Genomic DNA, 21,480 nt, shown 5'->3' on the forward strand with positions numbered 1-21,480 from the left:
TTTTTTAGAAGTTAGTGTGATGAACTCACCCTGGTTAGTGCAGTTTGCGTGGGTCTCGTCACTGTAGTCGCCACAGTCGTTGTCTCCGTCACAGGTCCAGTAGTCGGGTATACAGCGGCCGCTGTTACATTTAAACTGAGCGCTGGAGCATGAATGACTACAGCCGGCTTCATCACTGTTATCACCACAGTCATTGTCTGGAAGAGGTTAAATGGTTAAATGTATGCTATGATCCCCTGAAATATAATACATGAAGTATAAGCCATATTTTAAAGTACACCTCCAGTCGAAGGATTGGACACACTTGCATAAATTCATGTTTCTGACAATCAGAAAGAAAAACTGTCGATATAAAGGATTTTCCTTAAAAATGTGTTTTGCATTAAAAAATAACTGTCAAGGTTACTAACGAAACGTTAACGAAAACTAAAACCATAAACTAAAACCATAAAAAAAAACCATTTTCATTAACTGAAATAAAATATTAAAACTCGAAACTTGTTTCAAAAACTATAATATAAAATTCTGCAAAATTCCCATACTGCAATTTGCATTGTTTCACAGTTTTGATTTCTTTGAATCTATTTGATGATTATTATTAACATTAAAGAAAGAACAGGTGTGTCCAAACTTTTGACTGAAAGTAAAAACTAAGTTTCAATCGCTTTAAAGAGGTTATAAGCTGCCTTTAATACTTTACCAATATAAAAGAAGCAGCCATGCTGGGTAATATTTTTCTTAGATATACATGGAATATCCATGTCCATGTGAGCTTCATTTGTAATACAAATTTACAAATAATGACATTTAGGCTGAAATATGAGTATTTCACATTAATATAACATGGTAAATGTGGCAGCTTGTCTTAAGACACACATTTCACACAATTGTATAACATTTTATAAAATGAATAATAAACATCACAGAAACTGCATAGATCACACATGCACCACTGGGAATGAACACGGGTTAATATTTAATGCTGAATCTCTTCTTATGGATGTTAATAGTGATGTTAGTTAAAGTGAGATCGGCAGGGGATTTATTTTTAAAAAAAATTTTTTTTACCATTTTATGGGCAAGATTTTAGAAATAATGAACTGCTGCAGATAATATTTTAGACCTTTCAACAGCTTTATAGGTATTTCCTGAAATGCTGTTGAGACGTCATTATAATGTTATAATAACACAAGTAAATTTCTGGTGCATGTTGATCTATGCACTAACCGGTCGGGTTCGGACAATTGAACTCATCAGAGCTGTCCCCACAATCCTTTTCTGCAACACACAGCCCATGTGACACAGGGGGAGGGGCAAATGGTCAAGAGAAGAGGACATGACGTTACACAAAAGACACATGAAATGATCAACAAAGACAAATGAGGGAAAAAGTGCAAGGGACACAAAAAGAAAAGAGAGCGAAACACTTGAGAAGCTCACCGTTATCACAGCGCCAGTTGATATTGATACAGCGTCCGTTATTACAGGTGAACTGAGTGAGCGGGAAACAGGTTGGGTATGCTGACGACACAAACATCATCATAAACAATCGCTAATAACATCAGAAATGAACACATCTCATATAATCAATAATTAAATGCTAGTTTAACTGGTTTTTAAAGGGGTAATTCACTTTTGATTCGAAACGATCGCTCATTTAATAAATAAATAACAAAGTTTAAGTTTTATAAGCTCAAATGCTCACCTTGTTCGATTCTGTGACACTGTTTGAACTCATTCATCAAAATGAACAAATATTTTCCGAGTCATTTGGTTCATTCAACGAACGAAACGAACGAACTGACTTGGAAAAAGATTAGTTCATTTTGATGAACGAGTTTGAACAGGTGAGTCACGAACGTGAATCGCAGTACAGGGCAAGGAGAGAATTTGAGCTTATAAAACTTAAATTTTTTTTTTTTTTTTTTTAAATGAGCGATTGTTTCGCTTCATAAGACCCTTATTCATCGTCAAGAATCGTTTAAAGCCCTTTGAATAGTTTGCAGTTTGTACTGAAAGTGTCTTTTGGACCTTGAACCGTTTGGTTCCCATTGAAGTCCATTATATGGAGAAAAATGCTGGAATGTTTTCATCAAAAACCTTCATTTCTTTTCGACTGAAGAAAGAATGACATGGATTTCTTCTATGACATAAAATATCAGTAAAAGTTTTTTCAAAAGTGAACTACTCCTTTAATGGTTGCATGTAAATATGAATATGACTTTACATGATTCAATGTTTTTAAAATGGTCGTATCACATATTTTGATTATTTACATTGCACTGAATAATTATCCTAATTGAAAAAAAAAATGTTTTACACAAAGAAATAGTATCACAAGATGTAAACAACACTGGTCCAGAAACACTTCCTGTTTCAGTTTGTAACTGTTTTCTTTATTTCACATGTAAAGAAAACATCTGAAATATTTTTGCTTAACTTTTTGATTCAGTTTTAAATGTTCTGTTGGTTGTATTTTATCCCAGCTTTTATGTAGTGTTAAAAAACTGAAACAGGAAGTGCTTCTGGACCAGTGTTGTTTACATCTTGTGAAATGGTCTATAGTAATAATATATGAAGGTTTGAGTTTAATTTATCCAAAATGTGCTTTTTCATGAGCCATGAAATATACCTAGATGAATAAACCTAGTAAAAACAAAATGTAATTCTAAATATCTAAAACATTTACAAAATAAAATGTCCCAAAACGTTTCCTTCAAACAACACTAGCACTGAACTAGTTTTTCTAAAACTATCCCATGCATATTAATGGCTGAATTCATTAATTTAAATAAGCTGGCACCAACATAAAGAAACAGGATTTACCGCAGGACGCAGGCTCATCGGAGCGGTCCCCGCAGTCATCATCCAGGTCACATGTCCAGGAGATGGGAATACAGCGGCCACTGGCACACGAGTACTGGTTCGGAGGACACGTCCGAGCTGCAAAGAAGAACCAAAACTGAATGCTTTCAAATAAAAAAATATTATATAGGCTATATAATTATTATCATATATTATTATGGCCTTTGTGTCGTCTGCAAGCCTGTAGAAAAGCAGCAGATTTACAGTCCTTCTCTTTCTAGAGCAGGAATCCATTCCCCACTGCTCTTCTGTGGAAATAGTTCATCTTCAACATGTTGATTTTCCAGAGCACTCAATATGGAGTTTGTTATGAAAACCCGATGTTTTATAAGTGGTTGTGCAATAATAAGGGTTTATTTATTTGTATAGTGTCCACCGAGTCCAAGGAAGGGTCTTGGTTGAAGTAACAGTATCTAACGTTATATGCCGCAGTCTTTACTAATCACAAACACTTAAGATACTGAGAATTCTAATACATGGAGCAGCGACGTCGACAGACAACTAAGATTAAACTCAAGCTTAAATACACAGTCTAATGAGAGGAACTGCTTAACAAGACACACCTGAACTCAGGTTAGACAGGTCAGCAAGTTGGAAGAAATAAACTCGCCTACTTATACTACGCCCTAAAAGTATCCTCTTTTTGTGAAGAAAAAGTACATACTTTTGAGTGTGTAGCAAAAGAGTAGGCAAGCTTTGGGAAATACTACTTTGTCATCTTTAAAGGGATACTTCACCTCTGGAAAGATGAATGTGTATTTAAAATAGGTCATTTATGTAGAAGAAATGTGAATTTTGGAGCTTTCTAGACTGAGAAAAGCCAGAAAATGTATTTTTGGCTTATGTGGATGAAAGACAACAACTCCCAGAATGCACTTGCTTCGCTGCCCTAGGAGGCCACGCCTACCGGTAACAGAGCGCAGTAGTTAAACAACAAGTCTAGCCTACTAGGACGCAGAATGAGAGTCTGCTAAAGTGAAATTTCTTTCCTTTCTTTCAGATTCAGTGTTTACAGCTTTTTGTGTTTAAGGCTGTTTAAATGAACGTAAATATCACTGTACCAAACCTCCTTCCAGAGATCTTGGCATTAGTGTATTGCCAGAATATGATTTTCTAATTTGAATTAGATGTTTTAAAGCTAATGCACATTAATAGCAAATAATCAATCAGTTTAGTAGTTGAATTAAGAATAAGCTTCTTCACATTATCATTCCAGTGAAACAAGAGTTTATTTTTTCCACAAGATAATGTGTAACTGCCATAGTAACATTCAACCGAATCACATTCATCAATCTTATTCACTTCCTTGTATTAATTTAGTAACTAAACACTAAACCAACTTTTTTTAGTTAATGATCTGTAAGAATGGATCTTTATTAATACCAGTCATTGATTCGAGTAACTTTTTTGACATTTGTTTATAAAGTGTTTTATTTCTACAATATATGGTGTAAAAACGTCTTAGTGCTGCCCTCTTCAGGTTGAACGGTGGCTACTGCAGTTGAATTTTCCTATTGGATGTGCCGCACTTCGTGACGTACGCAGGTTTCAGCTCACCACGCGAGCTACGCCCTTGGCAATATAAAAACCATCTTGTGTCGTCAAAACCACTGTAGGGAGTCAGGAGTTGGAATTGTGAGTATTGAAAACGATCAGGATAGAGTGTTTTAGCATCTATTTCGTCCCCTCTATCTCCGCTGGGGTCTGCCCACTTTTTCAGCATTTTCAAATATTGCCAGCGGGTGGAGTCAGGCTCTGACCAGGGGTTTAGTTACTCTTCTTTATCTTTTTGTTACTAAAATCCATTTTATTACACTTGTGTCTTCCTTGTGTTGATAAAAGTTATACAATATCGATATAACAATCCGAATAAATCCTTCAGATTGGTCATTTGACAAACTCCCTCCAATTAATTCAACACTCTTGCTAGTTTGTACTTTACTGTCAAGGTGAGACTGAAAGAAAGCGTTATCTGACACTCTCACATGGACTTAGACTAAAACTATATTAACCCTTATGCAGCATTAGGGGCATTTTTGGTCTTTTGCAGTTTAATTTCTTTGACCATTTTGGCTGTTTTAATGCAAATGGTATGAAATTTGGCAAAATTGTGACTTTTTGGATACATGTAAAAAATGTGATCCCATTTTGCAAAATATGTATAACACACACTGTGTAGATCAAATAGTAACACTCAGCACCATAACGACCAAAAATGGCCCATTGAAACCCATTAAAACGTTGTTTAAATCTGAGGCTGTCAGTAATACATGAAACATGATTTTTGCACAAACATCCTTTCATTTTGAAGCAAAAGCATTATATTTGCATCATATAGTGTATTCCACCAGATGACGTCACTACATATTTATTCCCTATGGGTGGAAATGCACCTTATTTTAGGCAATAGGCAATGTTTAATAGGTGGCCATTTTTGGTCTCTAACGCGCTAAGTGGGATTTTTTGCAAAGTGGGACTGTGATAATCCAAATCTAAAGTTTTCTCTTTGCATTTAGTTTATTGAAAATAATTGAATTTTTGTGTTTTTTTCCTCTTATACAAATCGATGGTTTCGCAAACAAAACTGGTAATTAAAGGGTTAAAATCCTGAAATTGAATACATTTTTGGTAGTTATGATGAGGACTGATGCTGGTTAAAAGATTTAACTTGGTAAAAGTGGAAAATAATAATAATATATAATATTTTAGGCAATGTTTATTATGTGGCCATTTTTGGTCCTTAATGCACTCAACGGTGTTAAAAATCTAATGCAGCACAAGGGTTAATATGATGAAATAATAATAATAAAACAATATTGTTAATAATAAGTTAATAAAACAACAATATTAATGTGATGCCACCGGTGAGACCCCCTAAACTCTGGTGCCCATCGTGAGAAACTATTACATTAGTTGTGCACCTCATTGTGTGAGACCAGATATTACACTGCATTTGAAAACGCAAAATCATAGACTGCCATGCCCTTAAAATAGATATGGTCTAAATTAAAGAGCGCAAACCATACAATTCAGCCATGAACAGTTTGCTAAAGAGCCCAGAACTGCGTCAGATTTACCACGTGTGATCAACTCTATAGTTATACACGGCTGTCTAGGTATATTTCAGCTGACTCATGACAGAACACCAAGGAGATCTGATCCCTTTATACTTTATTTTCCAGCAATTTTTCAGCAAAATCGCATGAGATCACCTGCTATCAGATGTGTGATTAGTGTAGATTTAAACCTAGACACTTCATGTCTGAGATGGACTACGGCAAAGTCTGTTGGACTTGTGTGTGTGTGTGACGTCATAGAGCTGCAAATTCAGATGAAATGCAAACAGAACGAGTGTATGAGAATGTGTGTGTGTACCTGAGCATGTAGTGTTAGACTCGTCCTCGTCGTTGCCGCAGTCGTTGTCTCCGTCACACAGCCAGCGCATGGGGATACAGCGGTTATTCTGACACTTGAAGCGATCCGCAGGGCACGTGTGCTGATCTACAGATGGACAAACACAACCACTGCATGTGTGTGCATGCATAGAGCTTTAAATCGTGACGTGTGTGTGTGTGTGTGTGTGTTCTTACGGCACAGTTCAGCGGCCTCGTCGCTGTTGTCCAGACAGTCATTATCTCCGTCACATTTCCAGCGGTCTTGAATACAGCGGTTATTCTTACAGGCGAACTCTCCCGGCTGACACTGAGGAGGGGGGATGTACGACGGGTTTGCTGTGAGGAAACACACACACACACAAAATGTAAATAAGTCTGCTGAAGCTCTGTGAGAGAAAACATTTTAAACATTCAGACACAAAAAACAAACCGCTTGATGCTGGATTCAGCTGATTGTATCAACAGTCGGTCACAGATTAAAGCCTGAAAGGGATGCACGATCTGCCAGTGTGATCGAGCAGCTGCCACAAACAGATTTGCTTCTGCTCAGCCAGGCTTTTCCTGCATTGTTCTCTGTCAGGACTGAATCAGGACTCTTATCCCGCTTTATTTGGCACATTTCTCACCTGGGTCACTGAATGGTTTCTAATGAAGTTTCTAACATGTTTTTTCTTCAGTAATTAACCCTCCATTTTTAACCCCCAGGTGCTCTTCGGTCATTTCTGACCGAAAAAATTTCTGTTTTGAAATTTTAAAAATTACAACGACTTTTATGGCATTATGTATGTGAACACACAAAATTGAGGTCATGATCTGAGCATGCTAAGTGGTCATAAAAAAATAGTCACACTTGTGGTCTTCGGTCAAAAATGACCGACCCATAGGAAATGAATGGGAAATTGACAAAAAAAATAAAATTATCTGAATTTTTGTACGTGTAATCTACAAATCGGCCACAATTCTAAAAAAAAGTACACCGCAGGAAAGGGGTGACACTCTACAAAATCTAGAGTGCAAAACAGACACACCCACCAACACACACACACATACGAACACACTTTTATACACATACACACCAATAAAATTTGATTACAAAAAGTGTGTTTTGAATTTTTAAAAATCACAGCTTCATCGTAATGTTACGAAACTTGGTGACTTTTATGGCATTATGTATGTGAACACACAAAAAAAAATTGAGGTCATGATCTGAGCATGCTAAGTGGTCTTAAAAATTAGTCACACTTGTGGTCTTTGGCCAAAAATGACCCCCATAGGAAATTAATGGGAAATTGACAAAAACACAAAAATTCACATTTTTTAATTTATTTTTTTAACTTTTTATTTTATATATGTATATATATATATAAAAAATCGTTTTTGAGATTGTTTCAACTATATATTCAAATCCACCAAAAAAAAAAAAAAAAAGTGTTCATAAACATCTGGGGAATTCACATGCTTCTCCATAGAGAGCTGTACATGCCATCTAGTGGTTACACCATGATTCTACGCTTTTTCTCTATACTGTAACCAGATGGTGCTAATTTTCTTCGAAAAATGTTTTTTTTTTCTGAAGGCCTAGACTCTATATTAAACTAAAATACCACATTAATAATTTTTTGAAAAAAATAATATATATATAGAAAAATATATATATTTTGTCCATGGCAAAAATAGACCATAAATATTGCATAAATATTAATAAATTCAATCAAATTGTCTCAAAATACTAAACTACAAAGAATAAATATTATAGAACAAAAATAAATTGCATTGGATTTATTGGGATGGAGGAAATTTAATTTTTAGGTGTCCGGTCACTTTTGACCGGGAACATAACAAGTGTGACTCCGAAACGAAGAGCACCTGAGGGTTAACCAATCGGGCTATAATGTAAACTGTTTAACTGTAATATTTAAAAAAAAATTAAAAAATACCGATATCATGTTTGGTAATGCTACACATATAACAACATAGTAAAGAATCCAGTGCAAGTGACTGTCTGTCTGGTTGATACTCCAGAGGTAAGCCCTTGAGGTAAGCTAAAACATATCAAAAATTAATTTCAAAATGAACTATCCCTTTAAATGTGCACTTTACAATCCCATGAGGACACGGGGGAGAAATCAGCAGTGAAGCTACGCAGTACCAGTGAAGCGGGTACTGTAGATCAAAACTTAAATTAAATTAAAAAAATGGTGAATTTTGTGCTTCAAAATTAAATTTTAATATCCTCACATTTCTGTAATGGCTGTCCAGTAACTTGAATACTTAGCAGTGGTATTTTTAATAAATGAAAAGTTGTCACGTTTTAAATCTGCATATAACCCCATATATATATATTTGCAAAGATTATTTAATGACCGGACGTGACAATTTGCTTATATTAACACATTATTATTTAGTTTGCAAATATGTATGCAGTATACACTTGTGTTACCTTTACAGCTGATGTTGTCTGCGGGGTCCAATAATTGGTCCTCAGCACAGGCACATGACCTGCCAGTGGGCGTGGCCAAACACAGACTACTACAGCCACCGTTATTCGCTCTACACGCATTACTTCCTGTGATGAACACACACGAGAATAACATCTGATGAAGACATTCCATAGCCAAACCATAATGGATAATTAAACAAAACACTTTTACTGTTACCTAGCTGCTGTTGGGCATCGTACATGCGGATCTCAAAGATGGGGGGCCGTTCGTTGCGTAGCAGAGTGACCGTTTTGGTGTTTTGGTCCAGTTTATAGATGCTGCCGCTGCGGTACTCGTTCCAGAACAGGAAGTTTTTGTAGTGGCACAGGCCGAAGGCGTGGTTCAGTTCCTGTCCGTCATAAACCGTCTAAGCAGAAACAATATGATGTTACATCATCGACAACTGGCAAGTAAATCGGCTGTTATCTCTTGTTTTTTTTTCTTTCTTAAATGCAAACACGTGTGTGACAGAACCTTGCGTGCAGAAGTGTTGAGATAAACCATCTCGATTCGGTCGTAATAAGCATCCACCCAGTACAGGATCCCCTGAGGGATATCCAAACTCAGGCCGTTGGGCCACAGAACCGTCTTCGAGGTCAGAAGAACGTTCCGGTTGGTTCCGTCCATCCAGGCCCTCTCAATCTTCCCCCGCTTGCTCTCCTTTGGGTCCTCCTCCCAGTCAGTCCAGTACATCCAGCTGAAAGAGAAAAGCATAGTTCTGACTGGGAAAAATGAGATACTCCTTCTTTATAAATTGATTTTTAAATCTACCTCTTTCAAAAACATTAAACCTCAACCAAATAAACATGTAGTGTGCATAAGTGAGAGTTTGGGTCAATATGACATTTGTGAATTAGCCCACCAAATAACCCAACAACTGCTATACAATTCAATCTCGAGCTCACCCGTGCCGAGGGTCCACCACAATCGCTCGAGGATGGGTCATCTTGCCCTCAATGAGAGTCTTCCTGGTCTGAGAAGCTTTCTCCAGCCGAGCAACACTGATGGTCTTCTTGGGACCGTCATCCGTCCAGTAGAGATTATTGGCCATCCAGTCCACCGCGATTCCTTCAACAGTGTGAATCCCTGGAAAACCATACACACATGACCAAATGAAGAATACACACCAGCAATAAGATGAATAAATGAACGAATTCACATTTTTAGCACCTTCTTTAAGGATGATGTCTCTTTCCGTGCCATCGATCTTCTGTCGGCCAATCAGGTAGCTGGTGGCATCGGCGAAGTAGATGAAGTTACTCTGTGCGTGGAAGTCCAGAGCTCGAGGGTTCATCAGGTTCTCGATGGGGATCATGTATTCATCCTGAACTTTAGGGTTTATGTCCATACCACGGATAACGCCCGGACGACCCTTCCCGTACACCAGGAATAACTCGTGCTCAGGCTCTGCGGATTGGAAACCAGGGACCGAATTTAGTGAAAAGTGAGTCTATCTCATAACTTGATTCTTGCGATCAATTCCAATCTCTGCTTCTTGTCTTTTCAAGGTCATGTGTTCAGAGGTCACTCACAGTTCACAAATCAATTCTACCAATAGTTCGTTGCATATTCAAAGCAAACAGCTTGAAATCAATATTGGGGCTAAACGGTAAAGACCTTCATCTCTTTGAGCGATTCAGCTAAAGTGTGGGTCAAACCTTCAGTCTAGATGATATGCATAGACATCACTAAGGAACTATGTGAAAGAAAAGTGCGAGAGTTTGAAATAACAAATGCTTAATGAACCTGAGCCAATCAAACATTTCCATTTTAAGTAGGCAGAACTATTGTAAATCTGATGGTGAATTGACAGATGAAGTAGAATCTGATTGGCTGTGATGTCACTCACTCTTGCACGATTTGCCATCGTTGCCCAGGCTAAAGCCAGACCGACAGCGGCACGTCCGACTCTTGTGGCTGTTGCCCAACAAACAGATGTCCGAACAACCTCCAGCTTTCCCAAACTTATCGGGCTCACAGGCGTGACTCCGCACTGAAGAAAAGTAACAAGAGAGATCGAGTGAGCTGGAACTTGACTGTGGTGTAGTGGTTGCATTTTTAAATATGTTCCTGGCTCAATCTATACAGCTGAGCAATAGATGAGAAAGAGTTGAATACCAGAGGGCTGGCGTCTCTGGTGGTAAACGTGTAGAGCTCCTCCCTTGTCCACACGGGTGACCACTTGGTAATCTGAACTGTTGAATCGATTGACGCGGATCACACTGGTCTTAGGCTGCATGTTGGCATTGTCTGAGTTTGTGGCATATAGATAGTTCTCAAAGACTGTGAGCCCATAAAGATGCTCAATCTGAGAAAAAAATATATATATTTAATTATTGTTCAATTAATTCTATTATTTGGGAAGTTGCGCTTCAGTGAGCAAGAGACGCACATAAACACACAGATTAGCCTTGGGCTGAGCAGCGAAATGTGATCCATAACTCAAGCAGAGAGGAGGAAATCAGGCTAATATATTTACAGAATCAGATTTAATGAAATGACTCAGTAGCACTAATGAAACAACAATGTCTCTCCCATCTACTGAAGCATTTATCACAGTAAGTAATGCAAGCCACTATTAGACACTCTCACAATGCTATGGATTAAATGGTAAAAGTTAGGTTCAATACAGCTGCTGAAATTTAAAGTGGATGGATGGATAAACAGATGGACGTTATGATGGGTAGATGGATGGATTGGTGGATGGATAGATAAACAGATAGACGTTACGATGAATGAATGATGGATGGATATATCAACATTATGATGGATGGGTGGATGGATGGATGGATAAACAGATGGACATTATGATGGATGGATGAAGGACCACATTAGAATGGATGGATGGATAAACAGATGGACGTTATGATGGATGGATGGATTGGTGGATGGATAGATAAAAAGATAGACGTTACGATGAATGAATGATGAATGAATATATCAACATTATGATGGATGGGTTGATGGATGTATAGGTGGATGGATGGATGGATGGATGGATAAACAGATGGATGTTATGATGGATGGTGGATCACATTAGAATGGATGGATGGATAAACAGATGGACATTATGATGGATGGATGGATGGATGGAACAACATCTGAATGGATGGATGGATAGAAGGATTAATGGACATTAGGATGGATGGATGGATTGGTGGATGAATAGATAAACAGATAGACATTACGATGAATGAACGATGGATGGATATATCAACATTATGATGGATGGGTTGATAGATATATGGGTGGATGGATGGATAAACAGATGGATAAACAGATGGACGTTATGATGGATTGATGGAGGATCATATTAGAATGGATGGATGGATAAACAGATGGACATTATGATGGATGGATGGATGGATACAAGGACATTTGAATGGATGGGTACATAGATGGATCAATAGACATTAGAGTGGATGGATGGATTGGTGGATGGATAGATAAACAGATAGACATTACGATGAATGAATGATGGATGGATATATCAACATTATGATGGATGGGTTGATGGATGTATGGGTGAATGGAAGGATTGATAAATAGATGGACGTTATGGTGGATGGATGGAGGATCACATTAGAATGGATGGGTGGGTAAACAGATGGACTTTATGATGGATGGATAGATGGATGGATGGGCATTTGAATGGATGATAGATAGACGGATCAATGGACATTAGGGTGGATGAATGGATTGGTGGATGGATAGATAAACAGATAGACGTTACGATGAATGAATGATGGATGGATATATAAACATATCAACATTATGATGGATGGATTGGATAAACAAGTTATGATGGATGGATGGATAAATAAATCGAAGTTACAATGGATGGATGGATGAATAAACAGATCGAATAACGATGGGTGGATGATTGATAGATAGGGCAACAGATGGACATTAGGATGGATAGATGTTTGAATGGGTTTCGTTCCATTTTGTCTCTATTGTAACACTTTATTATAACATCTCTTGTTTTCAAATGTGCTTTATAAATAAACCTGGACTTGATTTTTGACTTGACTTTGGTGGATGGGCAGATGGTTAAGAGGTGAATGGCTGATGCTAGAAGTTTGAATTGATAAAATAGATGCATGATTGATGGACAGATGGATATTTGGGGGTCTAGATGGATGGCATGTTCTGAAGGTGTGTGGGATCTTTTTCTGCTTTTAAAAAGATGGTAATCCTGTTATCATTGCTAAATGTTAGATTTACCAACTCATTGTCATTTCAATGATTCAAAACAATGGAGAAATGAGTTATTGAGCAACACATTCTTGTGCAACCACATGTAAAACATTTGATCTTGGTGTTTGCTTCTTACCAACAGTCCTTGAATGATGGTGTGTCTGTTTTTGCCTTCATAGTCCACTACCTCGATGTAGTCCAGATAAGCATCAGCCCAGTAGACCAACCTGTTGACCAAGTCCAGGGTAATGCCATGCGGGAAGACAATTTTACTGTCCACCAACTTTGTTCGGTTCTGTCCATCCATATCACAGCGTTCCACCTTTGGGATCTGTCCGTAGTCGGTGAAAAAAACCTTTCTGTTGAAGAGAAACGAAGGAGAAAGTAATCATTATACATGAGTACACCATTTAGCAGATACTGATAAAGGTAACTGCTTTATTTTCAACTATCTAATTGTTCATACCACCCCGTTCTCATCCCAAGGTGTCATATACTGACGCTTTTGCCAATGCGTAGACGTCCAACGCACATGGCACCCTTTAGCATCAATATGAGACGCAGATATATATGGGGCAGAAGGCGCCTCCTAGTGGTCTAACCCTAACCCTACCCCAGACCTAAACCTACCCATACTCTGTGCATGTTATATTGACGCCATGTGCGTTGGATGTCTACGCATTGGCAAAAGCGTCAGTATATGACGCCTTGGGATGAGAATGCGTTGTTCATACCCCATGGCTGGATCCAGAGCAATGCCTTTAGGGTTGTAGAGTTCTTGATCCAACAGTGTCACACATGTGGTTCCATCTTTATCGCATACAAAGATTCGATCATCCACGTCGTCAACAAAATAGAAGTTTCCCGTAAGCCAGTCTATAGCCATCTGCTCTACATCTGTAAAGAACAGAGAATGAAGAGAAATGTAAAACAGAAATGATGATCTCCCATTCTATTCATCTATTATGCAGTTTTGTTCATTTTTAAATCTCAATTTAAATTGGGAGTACTTCTTTTGAATCGTTCCAAAACCCCTTTAACAGTTGTAGAACAAACTGAAATCATTGATTATTGCATTCAATCAAGAACATTTGTTAAAATTTGCCTCATAATGAGTCAAAAGATACGCTAAAACCCTATGTTGCAGTCGAGACCAGCTCATTCGAGTCCGAGTCAAGACAAGATACATGAAAATACAGTCTAGGACTCAAGACTCGAAGTCCAAAATCCATATTTTCATGTCTTTGGTCTTGTCATGACCTCTTGAGCATGTGAATTTGTTCTTGACTTGGACTCAACCCTCAACCAAATCTTGACTATAAGATGAGGGGCATTTATTAAGAAAGTAAACATTAAAGAATGGTAAGCATGCATTCATTTATATGCAAATAAACACAATGGTGCCTGACTGGCACTGATTATTCATTTACCAACCTTGCAGTTTAGTCTCTATTTTAAAATAGTGCTAATAATAATACAGTGGTCTAGCAACCGTTTCTCTTTTTCACTTCTACAATGACGCTTTTTCTCTTTGAAACAGCTGAGTCAGGGGACTATCTGAAGGCACGTGTGCATGTTACACAATTTCCAAAAAAGTTGTTTTAACAGCTGCGATCGCTGTGGCTAACCGTGGATTCTTGCTCCTTTGCAGCCCCCCACCTCCTCAATACGCCCCATTCTGACCTTAAAACGTCAAAACGTCTCAATGTATCTGAACCTCTCCTCCTTTAACCCCAGACATCCATTTTTTCAACCAAAGCATACTTTTAATGGGATGTTGCACATTTGAACATTGAGTGGCACAGGAAGGCATAGAAACCATGACTGTTGGGTAAAATTGTACAGGAGATGCAGGAAAACCCAGACAGATGGAGAGATAGAAGGCTCAGGGGAGCAGACAGAGACAGTGTTGGCCTCTCTCGTTTCTACAAAGGAAAGTTGGCCATTGTGCAAGAGCCAGACGTTTACCGGAATCAAGGGTTGTATCCCCAAAGGTGTTGTTTATTTAAGAGCCGAGTCCTGTCTAAACTTTTCCAGCTGCCCGGACTGAAAGCCGGTGATTAAAAACACAGTTCAAAAACCCTAAAGATTGGAGAAGAGAGCAAGTGTACTGACGGTTGAGGAAGACGAATGGGTCTTAGGGCAGCTGCCGTCTGAACAATGCAAGAATAGAGGAACGCCACAGAGAAAAAACACAGAGGAACCTCCGTGGAAGGAGGGTAAGAAATTCCACTAAGTTGTGACACACACCAAATGAAAACAAATGGACTAATGGCTCTAGCTCTCATTTCCTGAGACGGCTTCATATGAAAATGCGTTGAGCCTGCCTGACAAACAAAGGCCTGTATTTACATCTTGAACCTTGTGCTATTAATAGTGGAGTTTGTTTAAAGCTGTTTCTCAAACAGCCTTGACATTTCAAGAATAAGCTCAGGAGTTCAAAACTAAAGGCATCTGACAATATAACAAGTGGTCTGCCATTTTTTACGCCTTTTTATGTCCTGACCAGCCAGGTTCACAGCTATGAAGTAAATAATATGTCTGTCCATACTGAAACCATGGATGTGTTTGGATCTATTGTTTGCTGGCTTGTGCTTTTATGGAGCAAGTTGCTTGGTCCTGATTTGATTCCACCCTCTGATCCATTGAAATGAATACATTGCTTGGCAGAATAATTACGAATTTGCCATCAATAACTTATAATTTTAAAACCCTCGCCAGGTATATGTAGTAATAGTTATATAAAAGCCGTGCCTTATAACGGCCCATCACCATTGTACAATACATTGAAACCATGGATTTGAGATCCCGTCCCAATTCACCTTTGGCTAAGCCCCGCCCCCCCTTAGTTACTGTTGCTACATCCGTCAAACTTCATCTGCACTCTGCATGGCTTATGCTGCGACAGCTCTTCCTGCTGAAATGTTATCAAACTTTTATAAGCAGCAAATAAAGTGTCCGATAGAAGTAGGCAAAAGGGGCTGCAATATGCGTTCGAAGGCTATATTCAAGACATATTTAGAGGTGAAGCGCAAGAAACAAACAATGCATCCAAAATAGAGGCAAAAGCATAACATGACCGGTCACAGTCAAAAAAATAATCACCGCATTTCCTACTAATCGAGACGGAGGCTGGGACTAACAATATCAGGGAGCAACACCGTTCAAGCAAAGCTGGGTAAGTCTCTATTCACTTCTATAATCGTTATTACAAAGCAAACGGACTACACGAGTATAACGTTGTATTTATTAGCAGCGTGTGCTAGCGTATCAACAACCGGTATGAGAACCGAAATCATAACCTAAAACATTATAAAACGGTCTAACTAGTATAACTTCACATTCACAGTAAGGTTAAAAGTTAAAAAAAGATGTGCTTGTTGATCTTTGCGGGGTTTAGCTGACTGAGGACGTCCAGTTTAATACAAAGACGACACTTGTCAGGATTTTACTTCGGTTTTGGGAAGGGAAAAAACGGAGACCCCCCTCCAACCTCTCTGGGAAACGCGTATCTGTGTTACAAATGCCCGAGGCACAACGTTTAACCATATTTTGGATAAAACTACGACGGTAATAGACGCCTGTGTTGAAAGTCAATAGAGCGATGTAAAAAAAGTGTCCGAGTCTGTGTGGGAGCTCCTTCTTGGCTGCGCTGTGATTGGTCAATCTACATTCTAGGGCGTGGCTTAGCCAAAGTTGAATTCAGTCCCAACAGTCTTTAAAAAAAATAAAGGCAAAAATGCTCACAAATATGAAATAGTTGGTGGTTGTTCAAGAGTTGTTAGCATCGTGTTATGTCCCTCTGCTTGTACAACCAAATTTGAACCCACATAATCTTGATTTTGTCTGGTTTGTCTTCCCTAAAACCCCTTTAGTTACTCACTGAATGTAATTTCTCTGGGGATAAGAAGGAATTAAAATGCATTATTCTATGATTAGCATAAAGAGCAGTTCACCTCTGCCAGTTAGGCTGGATTGCTTCCAATTGCAATAGAAGAACTTCACACTGCACACACCAACATAATGAACAGAAGTCTGATGTGAAACTATAAATGTGAGTCCTCAGAGATCATTGATTTGTACCAAAACAGGGTCCAAGACTTGCTGACACCATTCCAAATGGTTCACATTAAAATAAAGAGAGAATAAGGAAACAGTTAAGTCAATCAATAAACACAGATAGGTCAAGCAAAGCACAGATTTTCAGAGAAAAAAAAAAGAGATTAAAACCAAAACAATGCCCTGAATGTTGGCGGAGCCAGAAATGTGCGGCAGACGCGGTTAAGCGTGAGCCGATTCAAGCACATGATCGTTTAAGAGGCTTTCCGGAAACTTCTGTACCAAGCAGACCGTATGTCAGAAAGCCGCTTCCTTCTGCTTTCCCCCACATTACTTCATCGCACATCCTGTCTTTTCGCTATTTATGCTGAGACACAGCAAATTACAACGCAAAAGAGGAATTTACTGGAATGCCGCTAGTCAACAAACACTCCTGATCTCTGAAGAACATGCACATGACATTTTGGTCCAAGATACTAAACGACACACACGTTTCTTTAAGAGATGGATGTAAAGGTCGCAAACAGAGGTGGTGTAAGCATCACATCTCCACATGTACATGTCAGTTTTCTACGTTTTCCTGATAAAGCTCCAGAGCCGCAGACGGATGGGGTGTTGGGTCGCCTCATGTCAACCACAACGTCTGGAAAATGTTCCACAAAACAGAATATAAATATGCTGCCGCAAACCCCAGCAACCTACACAAACCACTCATAAAACACACACATAAACACAGACACATATGGACTTATGGATCATGGCTTGTGGAAGAGTGCAGTCCAGACAGATGTTGTTCAATGGGAAGCGTCTGCATAGTGTATCTCACGGGCTGAACTCAATCTCTCCTAGCAGATTCAAGCCGCATTTATGAGCACACGTGTGTTTGAGTGAGACCGTGTTAAAACATAGTCTCAAGTCAGGTCTCGTTACATTTTGTGGAGCTCCATAGCTGATTTTCAATGTGAAACCGTGTCCTGTTTTAATTGCCCAACCCTATTTTAAAACAACAACGTATTTACAGTCATATTAAAGGAGTAGATCACTTTTAAAAAAAACTTTGTCATCCAAGATGTCCATGTCTTTCTTTCTTCAGTCGAAAAGAAATGAAGGTTTTTGATGAAAATATTACAGGATTTTTCTCCATATAATGCACTTGGTAACCAAACGGTTCAAGGTTCAGAAGACAGTTTCAGTGCAAACTGTTCCTTTAAACGATTCCAGACGATGAATAAGGGTCTTGTCAATCGAAATGATCGCTCATTAAAAAAAAAAAAGTTTAAGTTTTATAAGCTCAAATGGTCGCCTTGCTCTGTTCTGTGATGCGCGTTTGTGACTCTCCTGTTCGAACTCGTTCATCAAAATTAGAGCCAGGTTGATATTATCGGCCGATATTAGGCATCATCGGCAGTTATAATGGCCGATAAATGAATATTTCAAAAATAAAACACGACTATCATGTCCAGTTTTGCTGCTGTTAAATAAGCCGAGAGTGAAGCAGAATTAGCTAGTAATAGTTACGTTACGTTGCTACAGTTATAGCAATAAGATGTATCATCTCTCCATGGCCTGTTATATTGAAAATGTATGTTTTACAATTTGCAGTATGACGTAATCCATTGCTAAAGTATGGCTCATTATAGACTAGCTAACCACAAAGCTAGCTAATGGCACTATCATCAGTCTGTACTGTTGTGACTATAAAAGAAACAAGTTTCTTTTTAAAATGCATTATCATATTATTTTAGTTGAAACTCATAAATAACTACAAATTACTATTGTAGCAGTTTCTGAAATAAAAAAATAAAAATATCGGCCGCTATATCGGATTTTAAAACTAACAAATATTTGTATCAGCATCGGCCTTCAAAATCCTTTATCTATCGGTCTCTAATCAAAATGAACGAATCTTTTTTCGAGTCATTTGGTTCATTCAACGAACGAAATGAACAAATTGAGTCGGAAAAGGATTTGTTCATTTTGATGAATGAGTTCGAACAGGAGAGTCACACAGAAAAGAGCAAGGCGAGCATTTGAGCTTATAAAACAAACTTTTTTGTTTTGTTTTTTAAAATGAGCGATCGTTTCGCTTGATAAGACCCTTATTCATCGTCTGGAATCGTTTAAAGCCCTTTGAACAGTTTGCAGTTTGCACTGAAACTGTCTTTTGGACCTTGAACCGTTTGGTTCCCATTGAAGTCCATTATATGGAGAAAAATGCTGGAATGTTTTCATCAAAAACCTTCATTTCTTTTCGACTGAAGAAAGACAGACATGGACATCTTGGATGACATGGGGTGAGTAAATTATCAGCAAAAGTTTGTTTTTTTAAAGTGAACTACTCCTTTAATACTGCAATCTGACATTATAGATATTAATACCATAATTTGCGATGGTGAACTAGTGAGGTAAACGTTCTTCATGCATTAAAACGTCTATTTCCATGAAGTCTCTACAATAGTCTCTTTCCGTTTGTTGAAATAAAAAGAGAATAGACCACTATCCCACAATGAGAAAAGAAGAAGAGTGGAAAACATCTGGTCGCCTCATCTTCATGTCACGCTGAGGTCATGAATCACGGCAAACACATTTCCTGTGTGACCCTTCCAGAGACCGTCAGCTAAAAGAGATCTGAACCCGGGTTCACGACAGCATTTCTAGAGCAGCTCTTCAGTTTGATGAGCTCTCTTGAAAGGAATGCCATTTGAACCGATATCTTAAAAACTGAAAATGGTGCAATGAAAATACCAAATCATTTTAATGACACTATTTCAAGTTATTAAATTGCTCATTCTTTGGAAAAGGAAGGTTTTTAGCTTGAGAAGTAGATTTCAAGATCACTATTTCACCTCTTCAGTATTATTCTCCCTTTAGTTTTTCTTTCTCACTCACGCAGCAGGCAGCGCTATCTTTAACTGGCAACAGGAAGCCAATGATCTCTTTATCGCTTCCTAGTGAGGGCATAGTGTTGTGTGACCTCTGACCTGGAGTGTGTGACTGAGAAACATGTTAAAACTGCCAAGAACCTGGAAGTATTCACACTAACTATCACTTAAACCCAAAAACAGGCCCTAAACATACTCTACAAAAGTATGTGAACACAAACACTCGTTCGTGACTGCATTCTTGCGTAGAGTAACGTTTCTGGCCTAAATCTCCATCTGGATGGTTACTGAGTGCCAGCGTTGTTGTAAGACCCAAAATATGCACTCCAGGTTAACACAGTCATTTCCTGTCTCAACTAGTGATCCAACTATAGAAGATGACCAAGAAAGCAGAGACAAAACAGAAAAAATAAGAGTGCAATTTTTTTTTTACTGAGCAAGTTGCAATGCATTCTGGGATTTCAGGAAGATTAAAGGGATAGTTGACTTTGAAATTAATTTTTGATATGTTTTAGCTGACCTCAAGGGCATCCAAGATGTAGGTGTCTTTGTTTCCACAGTATTTTAAATTTTGACATTTTTCAGTCAAACCGTTGTTGTCTATCAGTCATACACTGGAGGCTAAGGGGGTCCACCAAAGAGCATGCACAGAGAAGTCCAAATTAAACATGATTTAATGACTCGTAAATGTAAGTACACATTGATGGCCTAAGACACGAAACGAGCGTTTTTTGTGAGAAAACGAATAGTATTTATATCGTTTTTACCTTGTGTAATCCAAGTGATCTGAATCAGTTGTGCAATGTCCAACTGAACCGAACTGAATCAGTTCAATGTTACGCCGGAAGTGATCGCTTGCGTGTGACGTCACTCAATATTTACACAGAGATTTCGGAAGTTTTACCTTTTACTAAACATATTTAGATATACCGAAATCGTCTTCCATTGCGGTTTCCCGTATATCTAAATATGTTTAGTGAAAGGTAAAACTTCCGAAATCTCTGTATAAACAAAGAGTGACGTAGGCGCGCAAGCGATCACTTCCGGCACATGCGCAAACCGAAGCGCCCGTGCCGTCAGATCATTTTGTCATGGCTATGATTACACGAGGTAAAAACGATATAAATACTGTTCGTTTTCTCACACAAACCGCTCGTTTCGTGTCTTAGGCCATCAATGTGTACTTACATTTACGAGTCATTAAATCATGTTTAATTTGGACTTCTCTGTGCATGCTTTTTGGTGGACCCCCTTAGCCTCCAGTGTATGACTGATAGACAACAACGGTTTGACTGAAAAATGTCAAAATTGAAAATACTGTGGAAACAAAGACACCTACATCTTGGATGCCATTGAGGTAAGCTGAAACATATCAAAAATTAATTTCAAAGTCAACTATCCCTTTAAGGAAATGCTGCCTTGGAATTCACATTGGCTTCTGAACTGTATGCGGTCTTTGATCGCTTTGACTCATAAAACTCAAATGTTATGTTAATGTATGTTTTGCAGTGCAATCGCTTCTTACATTTCAAAATATTGGGAGAAATTTTGATTTCTCAAATCATGACCTCTTTAACATTTCAAAAAAGTGTTTCGATG

General features: G+C 38.3%; 1 protein-coding gene across 11 annotated transcripts in view; it reads right to left on the reverse strand.

Annotated features, from left to right (window-relative positions):
• The window catches only part of lrp1aa (low density lipoprotein receptor-related protein 1Aa), a 194,953-nt gene that overhangs the window by 121,606 nt on the left and 51,867 nt on the right, over nt 1-21,480 (reverse strand). For all 11 annotated transcript variants that reach the window (XM_039663238.2, XM_039663236.2, XM_089125057.1 and 8 more), the window contains exons 7-20: nt 13,675-13,837; nt 13,077-13,299; nt 10,859-11,048; nt 10,590-10,733; nt 9,911-10,147; nt 9,646-9,826; nt 9,215-9,437; nt 8,918-9,107; nt 8,701-8,826; nt 6,456-6,596; nt 6,241-6,366; nt 2,827-2,943; nt 1,441-1,521; nt 30-197 (exon numbers count right to left, since the gene is read on the reverse strand). In XM_039663238.2, the coding sequence (XP_039519172.2) occupies nt 30-197; nt 1,441-1,521; nt 2,827-2,943; nt 6,241-6,366; nt 6,456-6,596; nt 8,701-8,826; nt 8,918-9,107; nt 9,215-9,437; nt 9,646-9,826; nt 9,911-10,147; nt 10,590-10,733; nt 10,859-11,048; nt 13,077-13,299; nt 13,675-13,837 (2,310 nt within the window). The remainder of the gene's footprint in view (nt 1-29; nt 198-1,440; nt 1,522-2,826; nt 2,944-6,240; nt 6,367-6,455; nt 6,597-8,700; nt 8,827-8,917; nt 9,108-9,214; nt 9,438-9,645; nt 9,827-9,910; nt 10,148-10,589; nt 10,734-10,858; nt 11,049-13,076; nt 13,300-13,674; nt 13,838-21,480) is intronic.

Source organism: Pimephales promelas, chromosome 21, assembly GCF_988280905.1.
Source record: "Pimephales promelas chromosome 21, fPimPro1.hap1.1, whole genome shotgun sequence".
Taxonomy (NCBI): domain Eukaryota; kingdom Metazoa; phylum Chordata; class Actinopteri; order Cypriniformes; family Leuciscidae; genus Pimephales; species Pimephales promelas.